General features: G+C 46.3%; 1 protein-coding gene across 1 annotated transcript in view; it reads right to left on the minus strand.

Moving 5' to 3' along the window:
- RSPH1 (radial spoke head component 1) overlaps window positions 1-24,323 on the minus strand; it is a 30,563-nt gene extending 6,240 nt beyond the window's left edge. Inside the window, exons 1-7 of the mRNA XM_084843807.1 lie at window positions 24,237-24,323; window positions 22,600-22,713; window positions 22,081-22,186; window positions 9,714-9,804; window positions 8,503-8,638; window positions 6,998-7,063; window positions 1,266-1,437 (exon numbers count right to left, since the gene is read on the minus strand). Of these exons, the coding sequence (XP_084699933.1) occupies window positions 1,266-1,437; window positions 6,998-7,063; window positions 8,503-8,638; window positions 9,714-9,804; window positions 22,081-22,186; window positions 22,600-22,713; window positions 24,237-24,290 (739 nt within the window). The 5' untranslated portion in view covers window positions 24,291-24,323. The remainder of the gene's footprint in view (window positions 1-1,265; window positions 1,438-6,997; window positions 7,064-8,502; window positions 8,639-9,713; window positions 9,805-22,080; window positions 22,187-22,599; window positions 22,714-24,236) is intronic.
- Between the last annotated feature and the right edge of the window lie 286 nt (window positions 24,324-24,609).

Raw genomic sequence — 24,609 nt, forward strand, 5'->3', positions numbered from 1 at the left:
GTTTCAGTGCTGTGCCCTGGCCTGAAACCAGACTGAAATGGGTCTAGATAATCAGCTCTCTCCAAGAACATCTGAAGCTGCCCAGCCACCACACCCTCAAGCACCTTGCCCCAAAAGGGGATATTAGCAATGGGGCGATAGTTCTCACATACCTCTGTGTGCAGGGAGGTCCTCTTCAGGAAAGGGTGCACTACAGCCTCTTTCAAGGCAGCAGGCATCATCCCCTGGCAGAGCGAAGCATTTACCACCCCCTGGATCCACCCAATCAATCCACCCCTGCTGGATCGTATTAGCCAAGGTAGGCAAAGGTCAAGCTTACATGTGGTGGGACGGACCGATTCAAGCATCTTGTCCACATCATCAGGCTGCAACAATTGAAACTGATCCCAAGACACACAACCAGATGGAACACTGGACACCTCCCAAGACTCTGCGATAACTGTGGTGTCAAGTTCTGAGTGAATACAGGCGACTTTCTCCTCAAAGTGCGTAGCAAATTTATTACAGCAAATGACTGGGAGTTCCAATCCCAATTTCTCTGAACCCAAGCCAGATCTCAACAGGCTCTTCACCACTCAGAACAGTTTCTGTTGGGCAACGTTTCAAGGATAAGATAATAGAGGTATAATGAGATTTTTCTGCCATCCTCTCTGCTGCATAATAGGCACAACAAAGTCTTTGCTAATCTTCGATTGTACTTGCTCCAAGCCCTGTGCCACCTGCACTCTAGCTGTCGTCTGGCCTGTTTCATTGCCTGTAGATCTTCTGTAGACCAAGGTGAATTATGGGCTCCACAGCACCAGAGTGGGAGCAACTGTATTGATGGACTTTCCCATCTCACCATTCCATAGTGAGACCAGGGCCTTGTCCAAATCGCCAGCCCTATCAGCCAGAAAACCCCCGGAGCATCAGGAGTGTTGGACTGGGACTCAGGAGACCTGGGTTCTAGTCCCCACTTGGCCATGAAGCTCACACTGGGTGTCTTTGGGCCAGTCACTGACTCTCAGCCTAACCTACCTCACAGGGTTGTTGTGAGGATAAAATGGAAAGGAGGAGAAGGACTATATAAAGCGCCTTGGGTTCCTTGCAAGAGAAAGAAAGGCGGAATATAAATGTAATAAATAAATACAATAATTGGTCCCCAACCCCTGCAGGAAGGATCTGCTTTCACCAAACCAAACTTCACAAGGAAATGATCTGACCATGATCCATTGAATACATGAGACCCAATGAATATGGATTGCTCCCACAGCCACAGTACAAACCTGGAGCCACGGCTTCCTCAGTTGACGGAGCCTGTACAGTTACTACAGGGGTCGGTCCTGGAGGAGGTGGTTCTTCAGGTGTCCAGAGTATCAGGTTAGTAATTTTCATTGCTTTCCATTTTGGAATAACTGGTACCAAAGCTTCTTCCTCCTCCTCCTCTTCTGCTTTTTCCTAAAGATCAGATGAATATCCAAAGTAACAATTTGAATGAAAAAGAAAATGACAATACTTATTTGTGGCAACACACACACGCACACAGACACACACACACTGCATGCTCCCCTCAAAAATACACATGCCTTTGTTCCATCTCATTTGGATTACTGCAACAAGCTCTTTGTGGGGCTGCCTTTGAAGACTGTTGGGAAACTTCATCAGGTTCAGAATGCTGCAGCCAGGCTCTCGACTGGAGCCAGTTATAGGGAATATGTAACTATTAGGTTACAACAGCTGGCTGCTGCTCCATTTCCACATGGATTTCAAAGTGCCAGTTATGACCTACAAAGCCCAAAAGGCTTGGGACCAGGCTGACTCAAGGCCCCACGGCTGGCCCTATCATTAGGCCACAGTCACACATGCCTCAGTTACATCTCATTTGGACTTCTATAATGCACCCTATGTGGGGCTGCCTTTGAAAACTGTTCAGAAACTTCAGCTGGTCGTTGCCTGGGGCCAGTCACAGGGAGGAAGTGACTCCCTTGTTACAACAGCTTCAGGTACCAGTCTGTTTCTGGGCAGAATTCAAAGTGCTGGTTATGAGCTATAAAGCTTGTGACCAGGCTACCTAAAAGACCGCCTTCTCCCATATGAGCCTGCCCAGGTCTTAAGATCTTTGGGAGAGGCCCTTCTTTTGATACCAACACCTTCAGAGGCACGTTTGATGGCAACATGAAAGAGGGCCTTCTCAGTAGCCTCTCCCAGGCTGTGGAACTTCCTGCCAAGGGAGGCTAGGTTTGCTCCCTCTTTGCTGTCCTTCCATCAACAGGCAAAGACTGCTTCATTCAAGAAGACCTTCGGCATGGAAGTGGATCTGATGAGTTAGGTGCTGCTTTTATTCTGTTGTTGCAGTGTTTTATTGTATTTTAGCGCATTGCTTTATCAAGTTTTATTTATGATTGTCAGCTGCCTTGAGTGCCATTTTATGGATAGAAAGGCAGGGTACAAATCAAATCAATCAATCTGCAGAGTGAGGCAGCTGCTTTGGGTGGCCAATTCTGGAAGGCAGGGAGTAATGGTGGGAGAACAGCTGTGTGTGTCATGTGGCCTGCCCTGCAACCCCTAATCTATCCTTCTGCACTCAGGTGCAGTGGAGGACATGGTCCAGTCACCAGGGTTAAAGATTCAACTACCAGTCCGGTTGGCTTTGGTACATGGAATGGGAGGGTGCCATCTTGTCCTTCACCTCAGGCTGCAAAATATCTGTGGCCAATCTTGGAAGGACTGTGTTCTCCCTTATGAGGTTGTCTGGGTGTTGAGATCTTTCAGAGATGCCCTTTGCTCTGTCCCACCAGCATCTGATGTGTGTATGGGAGCAACTCAAGAAGCGGCCTTCTCAGTGGCTGCGCCCAGATATTGGACCACCCTACTGAGGGAGGCTCGTCTAGACCTCTCATTGATGGCCTTCCTCCAACAGGCAAGTCCCTCTTTATTTAAACAGGTGCTTGGCTTACTAGGCAGGGTTGTTTTGTTTTTCTCTGTGTTTCCACCTGTATTTCTGATTTAATTATGTTTTTAATTGGCTATCATTTTTAATATGGTCTTATTTGAGTTGACTATAATATTGCACACCTGTTTGCAGATTAGTTATTTTTTATCGTGGATTTTATTGTTGTTAGTCACCTAGGACATTTTTTACAGGAAGACGGAGTATAAATGTAACAAACAAATAAATAAACAGCCTCTGTGTTCCTGTGCCCCAACAAAGTGATCCAGAAAGAATCTTGACCCAGCTTTTCTTCTAGAAGTATTTACCACAAAATCTGCCTGTTCTTTAAGCTCTCCATGAGAGGCCCTGCTCCAGGTGCCAACCTCTTCATCAGAACTGTCTGAAGAGCAGACATGGTGGCGCTGGCACACTGGCAGCGGAATATGCTCCCCAAAGACACTTGGATGGCGCCCATTGCACTAGGAGCCAGCAACAGTATACTTGTTATGGCTTAGCTGTTTTCCTCTATTGGATTGAGAATGGTAAGTTGGTTTCAAATGTCTTTTATCTAGGTAAAAAGTTAATGGTATTATAAGCTTTTAAACATATCTGAAACTACGGTTTGGTCTTGTTCTAACAAACCCACGTTTAAAGAAACCACAGTTCCGTGGGTTCAGATGGAATGGGGAACTGTGAATAGTTTAACAGCAGAAGCAAAAGCTTCCAATCACCTCCTTGTGGCATTGCAAGAGGACCTTTTGGGTGGGGGGGTGAGTTGGGGTCACATGCAGACTCAAGCATGAAACAGAAAAGCATGGCTTCCAATAACGTCCAAAGCAGCCCTTATTGTTTTCAGTATCCCCTTTGATAAAATATAGGACATAACTCATGAAGACAGCTTGAGAATATAATAGTGCAGATATGGAGACCTTAAATATATTCTGAATGCAGTGTCTCTCAATTGTTCTCCTTTAAGGACCAGCAATATTTAGATATGCTATTGGTCATCACCCAGCCTGCCCACCTAGTCTTTTTTTCCCAGCAAAGCATCCACTCTGCTGTACTATCCTTGAAATCCACTATAATCCATCCTAGCAATCCATCCACTTACTATCTGGAAACTCTGGGGCATGAAAAGCGATTTCCCCCACCATCATATATTGCCAAAATAGTTGCATTATTAAAAAACAACAACACCAAACTATTCAAGAGGCTACAAAGAGATTGCAAAAATAACTAGTTTTATGTTTAAAAATGTAGAGCTATACAGTATTGACTAATGCTCCACAGTTCTTTCTTTTCCAAAATTCCTTTCTGACTTAAGTCACATGCAAGCAAACCATGCAGAAACATTCCATTTCAAAGCCAGAGAGCACCTCTGTTGTACTAGGTTCCATGAAGATAAAGGCTTCAATGGCTGGTTGCTTCTCATAGTTCTGAACAGAAGGCAGTTCTTTGCTGCCTCTCCTCTTGCTTTTGGTTTGCATGAGCTAAGCAAATTGCGAAAAGGAATCAAAGTGAATGATGAATTTCGCTATACAAAAGTTTAAAAGCCCCATTTGCAATGGGGGGGAAAGCACAAATTTGTTGGAAAGAAAAGAACTTGCATTCATGAAATAAATGGAGGCTTGCAGCACAAGATTCCGAAAAAAGAATGTGTGCATTTCTGAAAACTGTACCATATGCATTGTAAATGTTGATGGCTTCCCATAGCTTTGAACAGAAGGCAGTTATTTGCTGCCTCTTCTGCAGGACAGATATATTGGGGTGGGGGGGGTGAACCAGTTATTTACAAAAAATCTTGAATCCAACAACATTAGCAGTTTTGCATGCTAAGAATTCAGATTGTACTAACTTTTTAAAATGAAGCTAAGATTCAGATTTGAGTTGCAGATCCTAAAAGCATTATTTCTTAAATTACTTTTAATAAAATGGTGATATCCTTTCCTTGAAAACAAAACACTATGTTCAAATAAATGTCAGCTATTTATATACCTGACATTAGGATGCAGATTCTCATCCTGGAGGCTGTGCATTCACAACACTCACTGAATGAAGGGTTGGTCCGCCTATGCGTTTGGCACAGATTAGTTCTGTGTTGTTACTGATCTAAGGCAGAATTCACCTGGGAGTTCTGCTGTATATTCCCCACTGAGATAAATGGGAGCAGCAAAAGTTTGCTTCCACAGATTGCATCCTTAGCTAGCAGATGACTTGCGACGAAACTGAGACGAGGTCAGAAAAATGGTCTGAGAATGTTTGCTATTAAATATCAGAGCTCTGATTTAACATAATATTTTGAGCTCAGAGATTCATTTATGAAGTTACCCATGAGTGCCTATATGCAGACCCAGTTCACAATTAATGACAACCCATGGTTGTTAGGGCCAAGTGGAGTGAGGGAGCACAGTGACTCCCACCGCATGCCACTTCCGCTTTGCATCTGGTTTAGAAAATAACCCAGGGACACCCCATTCCTGGGTGGCTTGGTGTGATGTCCAAACCCGGCACTCTGGGTTGCTGAGGGCGAAACAACCCAGAGTTTTAACCCAATAACAAACCATGGGTTACGTGGTCGTTACATGTGAACTGGGTCATAGATATGTTGTGTGAAAATAAAACTTTCCCTGGATGGAAGCAGGATCTCAGAACGCTGTTGGTTCCTGTGTATAGATTTGGCTTTGGAAAAGTTAACATGAATAACTCATACCCAAGTGTGAAACATGATCCAAGCAAAGTAATTGGGAAGGTGCCATAGCTTGGTGATAGAGCATATGTTTTGCACACAGAAGGTCCCAGGTTCAGTCCCCAGGACGAAACTAGGCTAGATGGACCAATGGTCTGGCTCAGTATAAGGAAACTTCCTTTGTTCCTCAGCATAATGTTTATGCATGTGTGTTAAATTCCATAGGACTTCAAAGTTCTTAACTTTGCTTGGGTCATGCTTTTAATATCCATGTATCATGGGATTACTTGAGAAATGTAATTCATGAGCACGTGTTAGAATACATCATATACCTCTAAACAGTATATTTGTGATACAGAAGTTCATGGTAAAAAGAATCAAGTTCGGAGCATGAAAGCTCAGCTTTTAATTCCTTTAACTCGCAGAGCACTTTCTTGCTTGCAAAGCCTTCCCTGTTTTGCACAAAGAGCACAAGACGGTACCGTATTGTCAATGACTGCAGAAAACCGAAAGACTGCACTACTTTTGAACAGACCAATCCTCTGAAGAACAACTTTATTGATGCATCATAGCAGCACATTCATGTTGCAGATAGGGTTTCTCCACACTAGCAATTTACAGCATGCTCATGACTGGTTACTCACAGAAGTTTGTGGGTCCTTTACAAGACATTGTCAACCTCCAGGATGTCTCCTGCACCTTCCCCTGGTAATCTCACTTTTTAAAAGATCAGAGATAATGCACTATTTAAAATTATAATGGGAAACCCCCAGTGTGTAAAATTGGCCTTGCGCTATAATACAGCCAGTAGATGGCACTGTTTCATTGAAGATTATGGAGGACTGCAGAGAGGGAAAGTTTTCAATTACAAATCAGGGTGGTCCCTCTTGGTTGAAAGCGAAAAAACTCCAGAAGAAGAAAGCCTGGTAAGGGTGCAGGTTTGCAGTTGTGGAAAAACCCAACTGCAAAGACCTGAACGTCTAACTCCCTGTATCTTTATATTTTTTGATCCCATCAGAGGGTGATATAGAAAAAAAAGAGCAGGGAAGAGAGCAAGTGAGTACTATGTGGAACCCTCCACCCATTTTTTGTTATTTTTTTGCAAAAAGATCAGCATGGATTTAGGGGCAGGTATTGCTACAACAACAGGCTAAAAGAAGAATGGAGAATCAAGCACACCTTCTCATCTTGTGAATGCCGGCCAGATGACTGAATTGACGCTAACATTGTTAGCCATGAAAATTATTACTCTTGCATTTTAATGTAAAGTACATACCTCTTAACAAGAGTTATTGTTTCAGTCACCTGTTAGCTACAAGACATAACAAGAATCAGGTGAGCTAAAATAATAAATACAATCCTGGGCTTTCTATTAGCATTGTTCACATGATAGTATTTACCTCGTGACAGTATTCCCCATGTTGTTCACATCCAATGTCAAATATATACTTCCCAGGACCCAATGGCTGTATGAGAAAAGGAAAAAACAGTAATGTTCTGACAATATCAAATCATAAAGACACAAAATATCCCCAAAATTTTGTTATACTATAGCACAGATGGCATCTTCCACAAATGCCCTTCTGCATTCTACAAAGAAAAAACAGGTCAGTCTCTATGCAAAAAAAAGGACAGAAATCTGGTATCAGAAAGAGCAATATTCAGAAACCAGTGGGAGAACATTTCAGTCTCCTAGGACACTTTGTTGCTGACCTGAAAATAGTTATGCATATGTACGTTTTAACATAATTGTCAAAGATTTTATTTTTTGCACTGCATTTCCATCCAACGTGACTATTAACATCCCCCCTCCCTTACACTCATGTCTACCTGCCAACTGAAGATAACACTTCATGCATTTAATGAAGTGGATTCTATTCACCAAAGCTTATGCCATAGTAAATTTGTTAAGTTTTTAAAGTGGCACAAGATTCTTTGTTGTTTTTGCTGTAACTGTTATGAAATGTATACAGTAGGGGTCCCCAATGAGGTGCCAGCAGGGACCTCTAAAGGTGCCCATGAAGCTCTCCACTCCCTGCCCCTTGAAAGATGGATTTATAATACAAAATTGAAAACATTAAGGTGCCAGGTTCTCCTTCCTATTCCTGAACCTGCTGCTGATCAGCTGTTCAGTGGGCAAGAAGAGAAGGAAAGAGTTGCTTCCTGGCCCCACCCAAACTTCTTCTGTCCCCATAGACCTTTCCCCTCTGCGCTCTCTCTTTTTCTCATTCCAGCCTCTAGTCTTGCTATTTCTCTCCCTTCCCCATCCCTAGCCTTCTTCTTTGTCTCTCCTCCTAGCCCTTAGCCTTGCTCTTTCTCTCCCACTCGCCCCTTTATCTTGCGGTTTACTCCCAGCCTCTAGCCTCACTCCTTCTCTCCCCTCTACCCATTTTGCCTTGCTATTTCCCCCTCCCTCCCAGCCTCTAGCCTTATTTCTCCCCTCAACCCAGCTCTTTTGACTAGCCAGGACCCCACTACAGGTATTATGTGACTAGCCACACCCTCCATGGGAGCCATTTGTAGTGGTGCCCACAGCAGTTTTGCAAATTCCCAAACGTGCCCACAGGTCCAAAAAGTTTGGGAACCCCTGGTATACACCACCTACCAAAATAAAACACACATTCTCAGGCTAATCAAAACCTCCTAAGGAGCTGCATGTGGATAGGTAAAACTGCCCCCACACTAAAGGGAATGAAAAGCACTTGCTCACATGAGGCTCTGGGTGAACACTGGAGATCCTCTGTACACAAGGAGCTTCTGCACTATCATCAGGACTATCATTTATTGGAGAGGGGGGGGATACAAAATAAGCTGAACAGATTACTCTGTACATTCAATTAAGAATTAATAACGAAAAACCCCTTCCAAGACATTCTGAGATCACTATTAGTTCTAACATACATACATTTCTATTCACAAACTTCCCCTGGAATCTGTGGTTTAGGTGAACAAGTTCAGCAGATCCTTCTTGTTGTCCATTTGCCCAGGTGCCAATATATTTAGAGCCAGTTAGTGCATAGAAATAGGTACCTTGCCCATGCCTATGGAGAGACAAAGGGTAGCTTCAGATTAAATGGGTAGAAAACCTTAATCGTGATTCTGAGCACCAGAGCTGTCTCCCCCACATTGTCTCAGGATGCAGTGATGTAAATCAAGGCAATTTAAATAACCATTTTAAACTGATTATTAAATTGATTTCTAAGCAAAGTCTGGTTTAAATTGCAGGTTTAAATTAAGGCTTCAATCCAGTACCCACTTACCTGGGAGTTAGCCCCACTGAATTCAATGGGACTCAATTCCAAGTAGACATGTTTAGGATTTCACTGTTCATTTCCCATTTTGAATTCCATGCATTTGCTGAATAAGAATGCAAACTAACTGGTTGCTACAACAGTTAATGCATACTGGTTTTCAACTAAATACAGCCGTTTCTTATTTATTCATTTAGTCTGTATTTGAGAGCAGTTCAGACATGAAGTGTTGAGATGACATTCAGGGGAAGAAAAATGGTGGGCAGGAGGGACAGAAGAAATGGGCCTGCTCAAGTGCTTAAGCTTATCATGAAAATCCTGCAAGGTGGGATTAGAGACGGTGGGAAGGGGTGGAGGGAATGAATGCCATGAGGTTAAAAGAAACCTCCCATCCCTGTGGACCTTTCCCACTTTCCAGAACCACCACCCATGCTATATAGCAATGCAATGCTCAGGTTCAAGACTAGCAGCTGCCTCCAAACCTGAGTTCTGTAGCACTATATTACACAGCAAGGAAAGATCTTGGGATGGGTAAAGAAAAAAGTGTCCTTTCCCCCTTCTCCTCTGAGAGGTCTAAACAGCACTGCAAGGCTCCTGATCGAGGCTGGCTGCAGCCCCCAACGAAAGTTCTCCTACCGGTTGGGGACACAGTGCAACGTTTTGTTTCAGAACCCACTGCAGCCTCCTCCATATGTGCTGGACTACAACTTCCACCACCCCAGCCAGCACAACTAGTGCAGATTCTGGACTGTGGGAGTTGCAGTTCAATACATATGGAGGACACCAGGTTGGGGGAGGCTGCACTGGTATTGACAATTCATCAGTAATAATGTAAAAAGAAACTTGAAACTGCAGTGAAGCAAACCTGCAATGATTGAACCACTCTCCAGTATATGTGTCTCCATTTACATAGTAGTAAACTCCATTTCCGTGTCTCTGGTCCTCTACCCAGTCTCCTGCAATGAACATAATAGAAAGATATAGAAAGATATAGATAGATAGATAGATAGATAGATAGATAGATAGATAGATAGATAGATAGATGATAGATATATACACACACACACACACAGTATATATCTTTCTACACACACACACACACATACACACACCCCTTTATACATTATAGCACTTAGTCTTTGGCTCGATCTTATGAACAAGTAATATAATAGTTAATGTCAGGGAAAGAACTTGGTACTTATACAATAATAAATATAATCCACATTTTACTTTTTGTGATTGAGCAGTCTAGAATTAAAAGAATCCTGAATGAATAAGAACATCAACAGAGAAGTAAAACTTGAGAATTTCATTAAGTAAACACAGATTTCCTGGAATAAGAATGTGCCCCAAAGACAGGGCAATACAAATATTAGTTTGGCATACCTCTCTACATTTTTTTTTTTATCTTCTTGTACTGCTGCTGACATTTGTCTCCCTTACACTTTAATATACAGTACATCAGAGTAGTTGTAAATGCTATCACTCCAAAGTACAATACATTTACTGGAATAATCTACTATTCCAGATCTGTATACCTTGTGACCACCAAGCCTTTAAGTTATGTATGCTGGCCCACTAGGGGGCTGATAAACTGTTTGTTTCTATCGCTGGGACTGAAAAAGTGTTGTTCCTTTATGTTCCTAAAGCAGGCTTCCTCAAACTGGTACCCTGCAGATGCTTTGAGCTACAATGTCCAGCATTCCTGACCAGTGGCCATCCAGCCTGAGGCTGATAGGAAATGAAGGCCAAAATATCTGGAGAGCACCAGGTTGGAGAAGGCTGTCCTAAAGCAGTGAAAGAGACTTTAGGTCTGTAAAAAGTGTCAAAGCAGAAGTATTGCTTATTTTTCATTCCCCCTGCCCAATTTCTGTTTTTTTCCCCCAAAAAAGAACCCAAGGGGAAAACTTTTTTTTTTCCCATGGCTTCAAAATTTCCAGAAATTTTACATCTCTAATTGTGAATGACTACTCATCAGTCAAGGACTTAAGAAGGAAGGTAATGCCACTGCTGATCCAGAACAGACTAGAGTCCCCTGAAGATATTTTATATGTGCATATGTATGCACAGAGAAAGGGCAGCAGGATCACACTGCTTGCCCCACCACTGACATTGTGTACACAGTGCATAATGCACTGACATAGTTCAGTGGAAGAGCACATACTTTGCAGGTATATGGTCCAAGATTCAATCCCAGCATCTCTACTTAAAGGATTTCATGTACAGGCCTGGAAAAGGCTTCTGTACGATTCCTCGAAGAGCCAGTGAAAGCCAGAGTATATTATAATGGACTAAACCAGGGTTGCACAATTTGTGGCTCTCCAGGTATTTTGGCCTACAACTCCCATCATCCCTCATCATTGTCTATATTGGCTAGGGCTGATGGGAATTGTAGGCCAAAACATCTGGAGGGCCACAAGTTGACCACCCCTGGACTAGACGAAAAATGATCTGATGTTATTAAGCAGATTCCTATGTTCATTATGAGCACATAGTGCGTAGGGTTACATCAACATAGCTGGGTGTATAACTTCTCACTTGTATCATGGTGATTTTTGTGGAGCATAGCATGGGTCTGCAAGTCTGGCCACAACATACTGTCCTTTCTGTCCTCCCTGTTTTCAACTTGTTCCATCGTAACATGCTTTTAGGGTTCTGCAGAGGTGATTCATAATTCCCACACCCATTCTGACATTTCTGTTCCATGCAGCATAAGAACATAAGATCTGTGCTAGATCAGACCAAAGCCTTATCTAGTTGAACATTCTGTTCCCACAATGGCCAACCAAATTCCCATGGGAAGCCCACACAGGACATGAGTGCAATAGCAGCCTCTGGCTCATGTTCCCCAGCAACTGGTATTCAGAGGCATTGCTGTTCAGTCGTTCAGTCGTGTCCGACTCTTCGTGACCCCATGGACCATAGCACGCCAGGCCTTCCTGTCCTGCGCTCTCTCCCGGAGCGTGCTCAAGTTCATATTCATTGCATCGGTGATGCTATCTAGCCATCTCATCCTCTGCCATCCCCTTCTCCTTTTGCCTTCAGTCTTTCCCAGCATCAGGGTCTTTTCCAGAGAGTTTTCTCTTCGCATTAGGTGGCCAAAATATTGGAGCTTCAGCTTCAGTATCTGTCCTTCCAATGAGCAGTCAGGGTTGATTTCCTTTAGGATGGACTGATTTGACCTCCTTGCAGTCCAGGGGACTCGTAAGAGTCTTCTCCAGCACCACAGTTCGAAAGCATCAATTCTTCGGCGCTCAGCCTTCCTTATAGTCCAGCTCTCACAGCCATACATTACTACTGGGAAAACCATAGCTTTGATTAGATGGACCTTTGTCGGCAAGGCGATGTCTCTGCTTCTTACTATGCTGTCTCGGTTTGCCATAGCTTTCCTCCCAAGGAGCAAGCGTCTTTTAATTTCATGGCTACAGTCACCATCTGCGGTGATCTTGGAGCCCAAGAAAGTAAAATCTGTCACTGCTTCCATTTCTTCCCCTTCTATATGCCAGGAAGTGATAGGGCCAGATGCCATGATCTTCTTTTTTTTAATGTTGAGTTTCAAACCAGCTTTTGCACTCTCCTCTTTCACCCTCAACAAGAGGCTCTTGAGATCCTCTTCGTTTTCTGCCATTAGGGTGGTATCGTCTGCATATCGGAGGTTGTTGATAATTCTCCCAGCAATCTTAATTCCGACCTCTGATTCATCCAACCCGGCATTTCTCATGATGTACTCTGCATATAAGTTAAATAAGCAGGGCGACAATATGCAGCCTTGTCGTACTCCTTTCCCAATTTTGAACCAATCGGTTGTTCCATGTCTGGTTCTTACTGTTGCTTCTTGACCCTTGTACAGGTTTCTCAGGAGACAGGTAAGGTGGTCTGGTACTCCCATCATTTTAAGAATTTGCCACAGTTTGTTGTGATCCACACAATCAAAGGCTTTAGTGTAGTCAATGAAGCAGAAATAGACGTTTTTCTGGAATTCTCTTGCTTTCTCCATGATGCAGCGAATGTTGGCGATTTGATCTCTAGTTCCTCTGCCTCTTCGAAACCCAGCTTGTACTTCCGGTAGTTCTCGGTTCGCATACTGCTGAAGCCTAGCTTGTAGGATTTTGAGCATCACCTTGCTGGCATGCGAAATGAGCGCAATTGTGCGGTAGTTTGAACACTCTTTGGCGTTGCCCTTCCTTGGAATTGGAATGTAAACTGACCTTTTCCAGTCTTGCGGCCATTGTTGAGTGTTCCAAATTTGTTGGCATATTGAATGCAGCACTTTAACAGCATCATCTTTTAGGATTTTAAATAGCTCGGCTGGAATACTGTCATCTCCACTAGCTTTGTTGTTAGTAATGCTTCCTAAGGCCCACTTGACTTCACTCTCAAGGATGTCCGGCTCAAGTTCAGTGACCACACTATCATGGCTATCAGGGACATTCAGATCTTTCCTGTATAGTTCTTCTATGTATTCTTTCCACCTCTTCTTAATCTCATCTGCATCTGTTAGGTCCCTGCCTTCTTTGTCCTTTATCATGCCCGTCTTTGCAGAAAACGTTCCCTTGAGATCTCCGATTTTCTTGAAGAGATCTCTAGTCTTTCCCATTCTGTTGTTTTCCTCGATTTCTTTGCATTGTTCATTTAAGAAGGCCTTCTTTTCTCTCCTTGCTATTCTCTGGAACTCTGCATTCAGTTGGATATATCTTCCCCTTTCTCCCTTGCTTTTCGCTTCCCTTCTTTCCTCAGCCACTTGTAAAGCCTCATCAAACAGCCACTTGGCTTTCTTGCATTTTTCTTTGGGATGGATTTTGTTGCTGCCTCCTGAACAATGTTACGGTCCTCCGTCCATAGTTCCTCAGGCACTCTGTCTATCAGGTCTAATCCCTGAAATGTATTCCTCACCTCCACTGTATATTCATAAGGAATATGATTTAGGTCATACCTGAATGGTTTAGTGGTTTTCCCTACGTTCTTCAATTTAAGCCGAAATTTTGCAACAAGAAGCTCATGATCTGAGCCACAGTCAGCTCCAGGTCTTGTTTTGACTGACTGTATAGAGCTTCTCCATCTTTGGCTGCAAAGGACATAATCAATCTGATTTCGATATTGACCATCTGGTGATGTCCATGTGTAGCGTCGTCTCTTGTGCTGTTGGAAAAGAGTGTTTGCTATGATCAGCGTGTTCTCTTGACAAAACTCTATTAGCTTTTGTCCTGCTTCATTTTGTACACCAAGGCCATGCCTGCCTGTTATCCCAGTGACTGCCTCCCATACTGGAGGTGATAAACAGCCATCATGACTAGTAGCCATTGATAGCCATATCCTCCATGAATTTGTCTAAGCTTTCCACATTGCACCTGTGCAGCATCTAATGATCATTGTTGCTGGCACAGCAGAGAAACAACCTAGTTCTGCCAGGCTGCTTTTGCCACTAGCACAAGACCACAGATTGTGACACTGTGCTTTCTTATCAGGCATTGTGCCCCAGCCTTCATGCTTATTGGCTGGACCCACTAGGGCAATTCTCTGTGCCCACACTGGATCTGTCATGTTTTCCACAAAGGAGTTGCTGGATAAAGCATTTTCCTCCCTCTTTTTATTACTCTATCATGCATAAATGCATAATGTATTCTACTAACTGTAACATCTCTGTAAGCAGTTACTAAATACATATGTCAAATGAGAGTGTCCTTGAAACATTTGCAGGCTTTAAGGTCAGAGGCTATACCTAGGGGTCTTTCAGATGAGGCTTTTATTGCACCATTGTCTTGCCTCATTCATGGAATTTTATGGGAGCACCAGATGATGATATCTTCCAGGTATAACCCACCCATGTTTTCCCATCACTTCTTCCCTATTTTTTCTTACTGCAGAAAATCCATTAAGGAGAAACAGATGGAAGAGCTGCACATGGCCTTGTCAGGGTGGAAACTGAGCCCACAGAACCCCAGAGCAGTTCTGATTTTGAGGAGAAACAGCAATCCATGGGAGAGGAGCCCGTTCATCCCTCACAGGCACAGCAGCTGGCAGAGATTCCTCCTGCCAGCATTCCTGAGAGAGATAGTGACCCTGGCAGCAAGAGAGTGCGGGAGGGGGGCTTGCTAGATGCTCAACGCAGATGCAGGGAGCGACAAGCGATGGAGGGCGCGGAAAGGAGGCATAGCGCCCGTTTGGCGCGCAAACAACGGTCACGTCCCATGGACCCAAGGGAAAGAGGGAGGATCTCTCCCTAGCCCATAAGTTCAGGGTCTTCAAGTGATTCTCCTTCAAACGGGGACCAACTGCCTAACCCGGAGCATAGGCTACTCTGCTGTTCATTGCTTAGTCGCTGGTGATTAGCATCTGAAAGAGTCATTAAGTTGTAAAAGGATTAAAGCCTTGAAAAGAATCCTTTTGTCTGTGTCTTGAGTTGGCTATTGGAGTAGACTGAAAGAGGCCGCTAGGGCGCTCCTGACAGCTTGGTCCCCGTTCCTCTTTTTTTTCTCTCTCTCTTCTCCTACTGCTTCTGGAGGCTGCCATGGACCCGGCGGTGCAAGCTCTCGCGCAAGAGAACCAGGCTCTCCGTGATAAGTGGCTCAACTGACAACTGCCGTACAGAATCTGCAAGCTGCGGTTCAACCCCCACCACCTCTGATTCCCACCTGCCGCAAGTGCCCGGTGGCTTTGCCAGAGAAGTTTTCTGGTGAGAAAGGACTTTTTCAGATTTTCCAGGCCCAATCGGAGCTGTACATGCGCCTATGACTTGAGGATTTCCTAACAGAACAGGTTTGTGTGGGCTTCATCATTACACTGAGAGCCAGTGTAGTGTAGTGGTGAGAGTGACGGACTGGGAGCCGGGAGATCCGGGTTCTAGTCCCCACTTGGCCATGGAAGCTCACTGGGTGACTTTGGGCCAGTCACAGACTCTCAGCCCAACCTACCTCACAGGGTTGTTGTTGTGAGGATACAACGGTGAGGAGGAGGATAATGTAAGCCGCCTTGAGTTCCTTGCGAGAGGGAGAAAGGCGGGGTATAAATGCAATAAATAAATAAATAAATAAATAAACCTACTTTCAGGCGTGGCAGCTAAATGGACTTCGGGACTTCTTCTCGCTAATGACCCTCTGCTCGGGGACTATCAAGGTTTCATGACAGCGATGGCCCATTTTTTTGGTGACCCCTTCCGCACGCAGACGGCTTCTTGGGAGATTTGCCGCCTCAGGCAGGGCAAGGACTCAGTTTCCAACTACGTGACAACTTTTCGCTTGCTGATGCAGGATTTACAGTGGCATGATGCCGCGCTCGTGGCTCAGTTTTGGACAGTTTGAACGACGAGATCATGGATGAGTTGGCACACACGCCTAGCCTGTCTACTTTGGAGGACCTCATCCAGACCTGTCTCCAGATAGATAGTCGGCTGGAGGGGCACCGGCAGATCCAGTGGGGCGCTGGGGGCTGAGATTTCCCTCCTCCCATTCCCCGTTTCCTGCCCCCTCCCCCACTCCCCGCCCCTGCGGTGGGGGTGGAGGAGACCCTGATGCAGCTGGGAGCTACCCGAGCCCCACTGCCGCCAGAGGAACTACAGCGGTGGTGCGTGGGGCGCCTATGCTTTCAGTGTGGAAAGCTGGGACATTTTGCCAAAACCTGCCGCGCTAGATCCACAGCCCCACTGCCTCCTCCTCCTCTCCTTCCTCCTCCTCCTCCTCGTCCCCAGGCCTGACTAGGCTGCCCCCCAAGCCTGTTGGGGGTCTCCAGTGTGGGGGTCAGTTCCACACAAGGTGGGTGCCTTCCGCAACCCCCCCAACCCTCCCATCTGCTATTGCATGTTCACCTCTGCTCCTCTCAGTGGGATGGGGTGGAGGTCCTAGCTTTAGTGGACTCTGGGGCTACGACCAGTTTCATGGATGAAACGTTCGCTCTCTTCCACAAGATTCCTACCCTGCCCCTTCCTGCCCTCTTGGCAGTGGAGACCATTGATGGGCATCTTCTTTCTTCAGGCGCGGTGACCCGGATTACAGTTCCATTCACTCTGCGCGCCCAGTCCCACATTGAGCAGATTCAGTTTCACTTGGCCAAGGTTCCCAATACCCAGTCGTGCTGGGTGTTTCCTGGCTCCCTAAGCATAATCCTCAGATTTCTTGGAGGCTTCAGCAAGTGGAATCTGCGTCTCCCTACTGCCGGGAGCATTGCCTCCCTAACGAGGTGCCAGTCGCAGTCCAGGCCTTAACCCTTTCCTCCCCCTCCTCGTCTGCTTCTGACGGTTCTTCAGCTACCGTGATCCTCCCAGAGAAGTATGCGGCTTTTTGGGAGGTTTTCGACAAGGAGGCCGACCAGCTCCCCCCCCCACCGCCCTTTTGATTGTGCCATTAACTTCATTCCTGGGGTGACCATCCCCGCTGGCTGGCTCTATTCTATGTCGGAGCCGGAACTTTGAGCTCTGTGGGAGTTTTTGGACACAAACCTCAGACGTGGCTTCATTCGCCCCTCCTCCTCCCCCGCCTGCACCCCTACCATCTTTGTGACCAAGAAATCGGGAGAACTCCGCCCGGTGCACGATTACAGAGCGTTGAATTCGGTCTCAATCCCTGACAAGTACCCCGTCCCCCTCATACCCGAGATGCTGGAGCGCCTGGGGCGAGCCAAGATTTTCACAAAGTTGGACCTGCATGGCACTTACAATCTGATTCACATCCAGGAGGGGGATGAGTGAAAGACCTGTTTCGGCACCCGGTACAGAGCGTATGAATACCTAGAGATGCCGTTTGGGGTCGCCTGCCCCCCCCCCACGGTTTTGCGTTTTATGAATGCCATCTTCCTGGACTATTTGGACACTTTCCTCATTGTGTATCTCGATGATGTACTTATATTTTCTGAGGACCCCCACGCCCATCAGCACCATGTCTCCGCTGTCCTCCAGCACCTCCGCAAGCACCATCTGTATGCCAAGCTGGAGAAATGTGCATTTGACCTACCCTCTTTGGACTATCTCGGCTACATTATCTCAGCTGACGGTATCAGGATGGATCCTGCAAAGGCCCAGGCTGTCCTCTCCTGGCAGGCTCCATCCACCAAGAAGGACTTGCAACGTTTTCTGGGGTTTGCTAATTTCTACAGAAAGTTCCTGCCCAGCTTTGCTCGGCTGACATCTCCTCTCACGGACCTCCTTAAGGACAGGAAATCTCCTTTTCATTGGATGGCATCTGCCCAACAGGCTTTCGAGGAACTTAAGAAGCTTTTTAGTTCTGAGCCGATCCTGTTACATCCCAACCCGAGGAAGCCTTTTGTAGTGCAAACTGATGCCTCTGACTTTGCAGTGGGGCGGTGCTTTTTCAGCCAATTCGGGCAGGCGGCGGGTTGCAACCCTGCGCCTACCACTCCAGGAAGCTGAACATGCCTGAGAGGAATTATACCATCTGGAAGAAGGAACACTTGGCCATCAAGTCCGCTTTGGAGACCTGGCGTCATCTGCTGGAGGGGGCACTGCACCCAGTCGAAGTTAGAACCGACCATCTCAACCTGGAACATCTTCAGACAGCCCGTGCCTTAAACCAGCGGCAGATTAGGTGGTCGCTTTTCCCCGCCCGGTTCCACCTTAAGATTTGCCATGTGAAGGCCTCCAACAACCTACAAGCAGATGCTCTTTCTTGTAAGCCGGACCTCCAGCCAGGGGGTGAGGGAAATTCCCCCCCCCCAATTCTTCCCCCCCTCTCTGATTCTTCCCCACCCCCAAGAGCCTGGCGGCAGCTGCAGTGCCTCACTCTTGGGAGGAGCTCCTTCACTCAGCACAGGCTCAGGATGCTTTTGTCCGCACAACAGTGGAGGAATTGGGGCTAGCCTCTGCCCCCCACACACACACACTCTACCCCCTTCTCTTTGTGAGGTGGCCGGCTTTACCATTCCGGCTAGGTCTATGTGCCTTCTAGACCCCTCCACAAGAAGGTCCTCCATCAGTGCCATGACTCCCCCACCGCTGGGCATTTTGGCGTCGCCAAGACCCTGCACGGAGTGACGCGGGATTTTTGGTGGCCTCGTGTGTGTCAGGACATCAAGACCTATGTTGCCTCCTGCCCAACCTGCCAGTGGGCAAAGGCCCCCTCAGGCAAGCCCACAGGCTTGCTTCACCCCCTGCCTACCCCCTCAGGACCTTGGAAACTGCTCTCCCTTGACTTCATCACTGACTTGCCTCCCTCACACGGTAAGATCACCATTCTGGTGGTGGTGGATTTGTTTTCTAAGATGGCCCATTTCATCCCCTGCTCTGGGTTGTCCACAGCCAGGGAGATGGCAGATCTTTTTTTGGCACATGTTTTCCGTCTTCACGGATGGCCCGAGGGTCTCATTTCAGATAGGGGGCCCCAATTCACTGCCCATTTCTGGAGGGAGCTACTTGGGCTTCTCCATGTGATGCTTCGTCTTTCCTCCACCCACCATCCACAGACGGACGGTCAGACCGAGCGCACCAATGCGACTCTGGAGCAATATTTGCGCTGTTATGTCAATTACCAGCAAGATGACTGGTTTTCCTTGCTGCCTCTCGCAGAATTTGCTTATAACAACGCCTGCCATGCTTCCACCTGCCAAACTCCATTTTTTGCCAATTTTGGTTACCACCCCAATGCTTTCCCATCCACCCTAGCTCCCTCTTTGGTAGGGATGTACGAAAGTCACTTACCTGGTCCCGCAGCTTGCTTCGCGGTGGGGGGGAGGTGCTTCGGTTCTCCCCCTGAAGTTCAGGCCGGGGAGGGAGGTGCCCCGCCTCGCCCGGCTGAAATTCAGGCCGAGGAGAAGCGCCCCGTCTCCCTGGCCGCGAAATAAAAAAGTGAATGTTAAAAAACAACAACACACACCCGTGATAGGCTACGTAACGATTTACGTAGCCTATCACGGCTAGATTTCCAAAGTCAGCCGTGATAGGCTACGTAAACGATTTACGTAAATCTTTACGTAGGTTACCCGGGCCCAAATAAGGAACGCAAATGGCGGTGCCCATGGGCGCCGCCATTTGCGTACGCGCTTTTTTTCCCCCCAAAGTCACCCGTGATAGTCACCCGTGACTACGTAAAATGATTTACGTAGCCTATCACGGCTGACTTTGGAAATCTAGCCGTGATAGGCTATGTAAATCGTTACGTAGCCTATCACGTGTGTGTGTGTGTTTTTTTAACATTCACTTTGTAATGGTGGCGGCAGCCAGTCGGAAGACCAGCCGCCGCCCCTGCCGAACCGCCGCCGAGCGGGACATTCAAGGGAGGTAAGTCCCATCCCGGGGGGGTGGCGGAGAATTTCACCACCAATTTCGGGGGGCCGAATGCGTTGGCATTCGGCCTCCCCGAGATTCGTGGAGAAATTCTCCACCATCCCTACTCTTCGGTGCCGGCGGCCCATGACTTTTTAGAGGAGTTGCGAGCGGTATACCACCTCTTACGGGACTCCCTCGAGCAAGCCAAGACAGCCTAAAAGGCCTCTGCGGACCGGCGTCACCAGCCGGGTCCGTCTCTGCAACTGGGGGACTGGGTTTGGTTGTCCACCCAATACCTCCCCTCTCACTCGCCCGCAAGGAAGCTCGCGCCTCGCCACACGGGGCCTTTCCAGATTACAGCCCAGATTAACCCTGTTGCTTTTCTCCTGGCTCTCCCCCCCTCCATGAAGATCCATCCTGTTTTTCATCGGTCCTTGCTGTCCCCCTTGGTTTCTGGCGACCCTCATCGCTCAGTCAGCTCCCCCCCCCACTGCCAGTGCTGGTGGAGGGGGAGGAGGAGTTTGAGGTCGCGGAGATTCTGGACTCCTGCCTTTCTCGCGGCCACCTGCAATATCTAGTGGACTGGAAGGGGTACAGGCCAGATGAGCGATCCTGGGAACCCGCGGAAAATGTGCATGCTCCATTGCTGCTCAGGCACTTCCACCAGCTGTACCCCCACAAACCCAGGGCCCCAGGGGAGGAGCACGAGGGGGCTTGCAGCACCAAATTTGGCATAAAATGCTGTGACCTAGAGCCCACTTCATCAGATGCATAACATGTTATCCTCACCATGCATCTGATGGATAATATTTCATGCAAGGGATGAAATAGATTTTAGTCGACAAAAGCTTATGCAACCCTAATGGCCAAATACATGCAACATTCATCATATGGTTTGTCCTTGACTGCAGAATTTTTCTTTCAGAAACAACCAATGTAGGGTCCCAGTGTGGAACTGTCCCCCACACCTGCAATTTGGAAACATGGAAGCAAGTGTGGGGCTCCTGATCTGAATCTGACTAAGGCAGGAGGCAAAGGACTAAAGCCCCCTCACCCTCCATGCTAGAGTCCCATTCTGGACAGGACACCAGAAAGAAATCACATGTAGTTTGGCCCTAAATGTTTACCTTTAAAGTGCTGCCAGATTCTTCATTGGTTTTGCTGCCACTGAGTAACATGGCTACCTCTCCAGAACATACAGCTACAAATGTTAGGAACTTGCTACACAATGTGTAAATCCATGCACACAAAGAAATGTTGCTAATGAGTCTGTTTAATATTGTTTTCAGATAGCTCTACTATATATATTTTTAATGAGAAGCTGATAGACTATAAGACCGTGGTCTTATAAGATCCTTATACCATTGAATCAGACCATTGGTCCATCTAGCCCAGAATTGTCCACTCTGACAGCAGTGGCTCTCCAGGGTTTCAGGCACGTGTTTTTCCAGCCTTACTGGGAGATGGCAGGGATCAAACTTGGGACCTGCGGCATGCAAAGCAGGTGATCTACCACTGATCTGCGATCCCTCCCCACTGACGTGCATGCAGTAGCTGGGACTGCATGAGTTTTACCCTTTCAGAAAACTAGTAGTGATCACATTTATCATCTGTTGTAAAGGGTGGATTTATTCTCCCTCCGTGTTCCACCTTCCCAACAAACAATTGATTGGTAAGGCAGCTGTCTTGGAGAAGGAACTAGACACACAATTCCTCATCTAGCTAGGAGACACACATACAGAAGCCTGCTTTAGTGTACATACTAATTATATTCAGGTGTAATTCTCCTGATATTATACCAAAATCTTCTATCATTTCTTGTCTGAAGTCTATGGTGTGGCAAGTATGGAGGGAAAGTGAAGATTTAATTTTTTGGTTTACTGAATCAAGTATCTCCTACTCAGTCCATTGTTCCCTACCACTGGATTCTTTCATTCATTCACACATAGGGACACAATTACTCAGGTTTCACTAGGCACCAGAATCCTCACAATTAAATCTGAACAAAGAAAATATACTTTACCTTCATACTTGGATCCATCGGGATAAATAAAGACGCCATGGCCATGTTTTTTATTGTCAAAGTATTCTCCTGTGTAGCGTGCACCATTTCTAAATCTGTACAGTCCCTGAAACATATATGTTGCACAGAGTTCTTGTTCATTCTCAGGGTTGTTTTATTACAGTGCTTATATTAGAGAAATATCCGATATATGCAAACAAGAAGGATCTGCCACAAAATGTTGCAGTGTGGACTGCTCCTGTTCAGGTTTCCAGCCACTCCATTCCATTCCACCCTCCCTGGTTTTCCATTCCCCTGCCCTCCACAGCCAATCAGCATTCTGTGCTCACTCAGTATACTCAGTCTTCACTGGACCACTTTGTGACACACACACACACACCCCGCAAGTTGTTTTGTTCTTCTGTAAACCTTTGGGCTCCTCAGTGCCTGCTGATACCTACATCTTATGCATGGATGGTGCAATCAGAGATTGAGTTAACTATTGGGAAATGAGCAAATCCTTTTCAAAGTAAGTCTTACCTGCCCACTTCTTTTACCATTTGCATATTCCCCTTCATAGGTATCACCATTGGGTAATCTGGCCTTCCCATGTCCATGCCGTTCACCAGCTTCATTGCGTTCACCTTCATATTCCTACTCAAATGGGAACAAATAGTTAGCATTCCACTAAAACAGAGAAGCTAAAGTGGTATGTCAGCTTATAAACACACATTAAAATATTTAAAAAGTAAATAGTGTTTCAGGTAAACTTTGATTATAAACATAGGAACCTGCCATATACCAGGTCAGGCCATTGGTCCATCTGGTTCAGTCAGCGACTATGATAAATTTGATAGTCTTTAAGGTGCCACAAGATTCTTTCTTGTTTCTGCTGCAACAGACTTCACACAGCTACCTCTCTGGAAAATGATTACTGACAGCTTTCCAGGATTTTGAACAGGGGTCATTCCAGCCATAACTGGAGAATGAACCCAGGGCCCTCTGAATGTAAAGCATGTTTTACCATTGACTTGTGGCCCCATATAAGACAAGTATGAAAATAGAATGTAAGTTATTGTGTATAATCCAAATATTACTCTGCTAGTTAATTCTATGCATGTCAGAAGTAAGTCCTATTAAGTCCAATGGGACATATTCCTAAGTGTTATATGGGATTGCAGTTCATAAGGATCACAAGCATAGTGCAAGGTTCTCTTTTGTTTTAAGGTGCATAATTTGAAGGCAGTGTTATATAGGATCTTCTGTCAGTGTAGAGTTCAACAAGATTATATTTAGCTATCTTCTTGCCATACAATTATTGGATTCTAATTAATTATTTCTTCCTAGGCTTACATCAAACTAGTATCTTAAGCAAGAGTTTAAAAGTCAATTGTGTCCTATCACCATTGGCCATCCTGGCTGGGAGTGAAAGGATTTGCAGTCCAACACAGCTGGAGGGCACCAGGTTGGGGAAGGGGGGTTTAAATAAATCATGCAAATTAAACATTTGCATAAAGCTACTTTGCATCCACACAATTACACAATTTGGATTTCTCCTTAGCAATGGCGGTGGGAAGAGATCAAAGACCAGAAGATAATAATAACAATTTCTAAAAGGATAAGGTAAGAGTAGCCTTCCCCAACCTGGTGCACTCCAGATGTTTGGGACTTCAACTCCCAGCATTCCTGAGCAATGGCCATGCTGGCTGGGCTGATGGGAGTTGAAGTACAAAGCATCTGCACATGCACCAGGCTGCACTTGAGAATACTCATCCATATTGTGGGAAACATTCTGTATCAAACTCCCAGAATTAATAATTAGTAATTCATAGCCTTTCACTTTAATATTTGCCTTGTGGCGACTGGAGCTTTACTTTCCCCCAAATGTTTCTAGCATCACGCAAAAGTGCGTTAATCCGTCAGCAAAAACCGCTTTCTTCACTCCACCAGTTCGCCCACCACAGAGGGGGATTACGCGGGTGATGTTCACTCCTGTGCAGGTTTACTCAGAAGTGAGTGCCACTGTAATCCAGGGGGCTTAGTCCACAGTCAATGTGTTTCGGATTTCTGTCTCAGTCATACCACCCTTTTTCCGCCTCGTCCTTCCCTCTCTCCTATATCTTCCTCGACACCACCACCACCACCACCACCCCCCCCCCCGTCTCCCCGGCACTGACCCCCAAATCATTCTCCGCCTCCTCTTCGATCTCTTCTGAGCCAAGATCCGACATGCTTCATCCAGGCCCTGTCACCATGGAAACGGCGTCCTGGTCGGAGGGCGATGCTCCAGGAGCGTAGTCGCTATAGCAACCGTGGTTTGCGTCCTCGTGGCCGATTCGCCAGGGAAGCCGACGCCTGCCCCGCCTCCCCTCTTCTATCGCTGCCTGCCCCATCTTCTGGCCTGTGCGATTGGTCCGCTGTGTGACAGGCAGAAGATACTTTCGACGGGAGCGGGCGGGCCAGCGGTGCCTTTGGCTTTCTTTGTGTGCGCTTCCTTGCAAGATTTTTGTTAAGGGTGCGCGACAGGTAAAAAAACCAACGGGTGCAGCA

This window comes from Heloderma suspectum, chromosome 3, assembly GCF_057233095.1.
Source record: "Heloderma suspectum isolate Gila_16-S chromosome 3, 16-S_ref, whole genome shotgun sequence".
NCBI lineage: Eukaryota > Metazoa > Chordata > Lepidosauria > Squamata > Helodermatidae > Heloderma > Heloderma suspectum.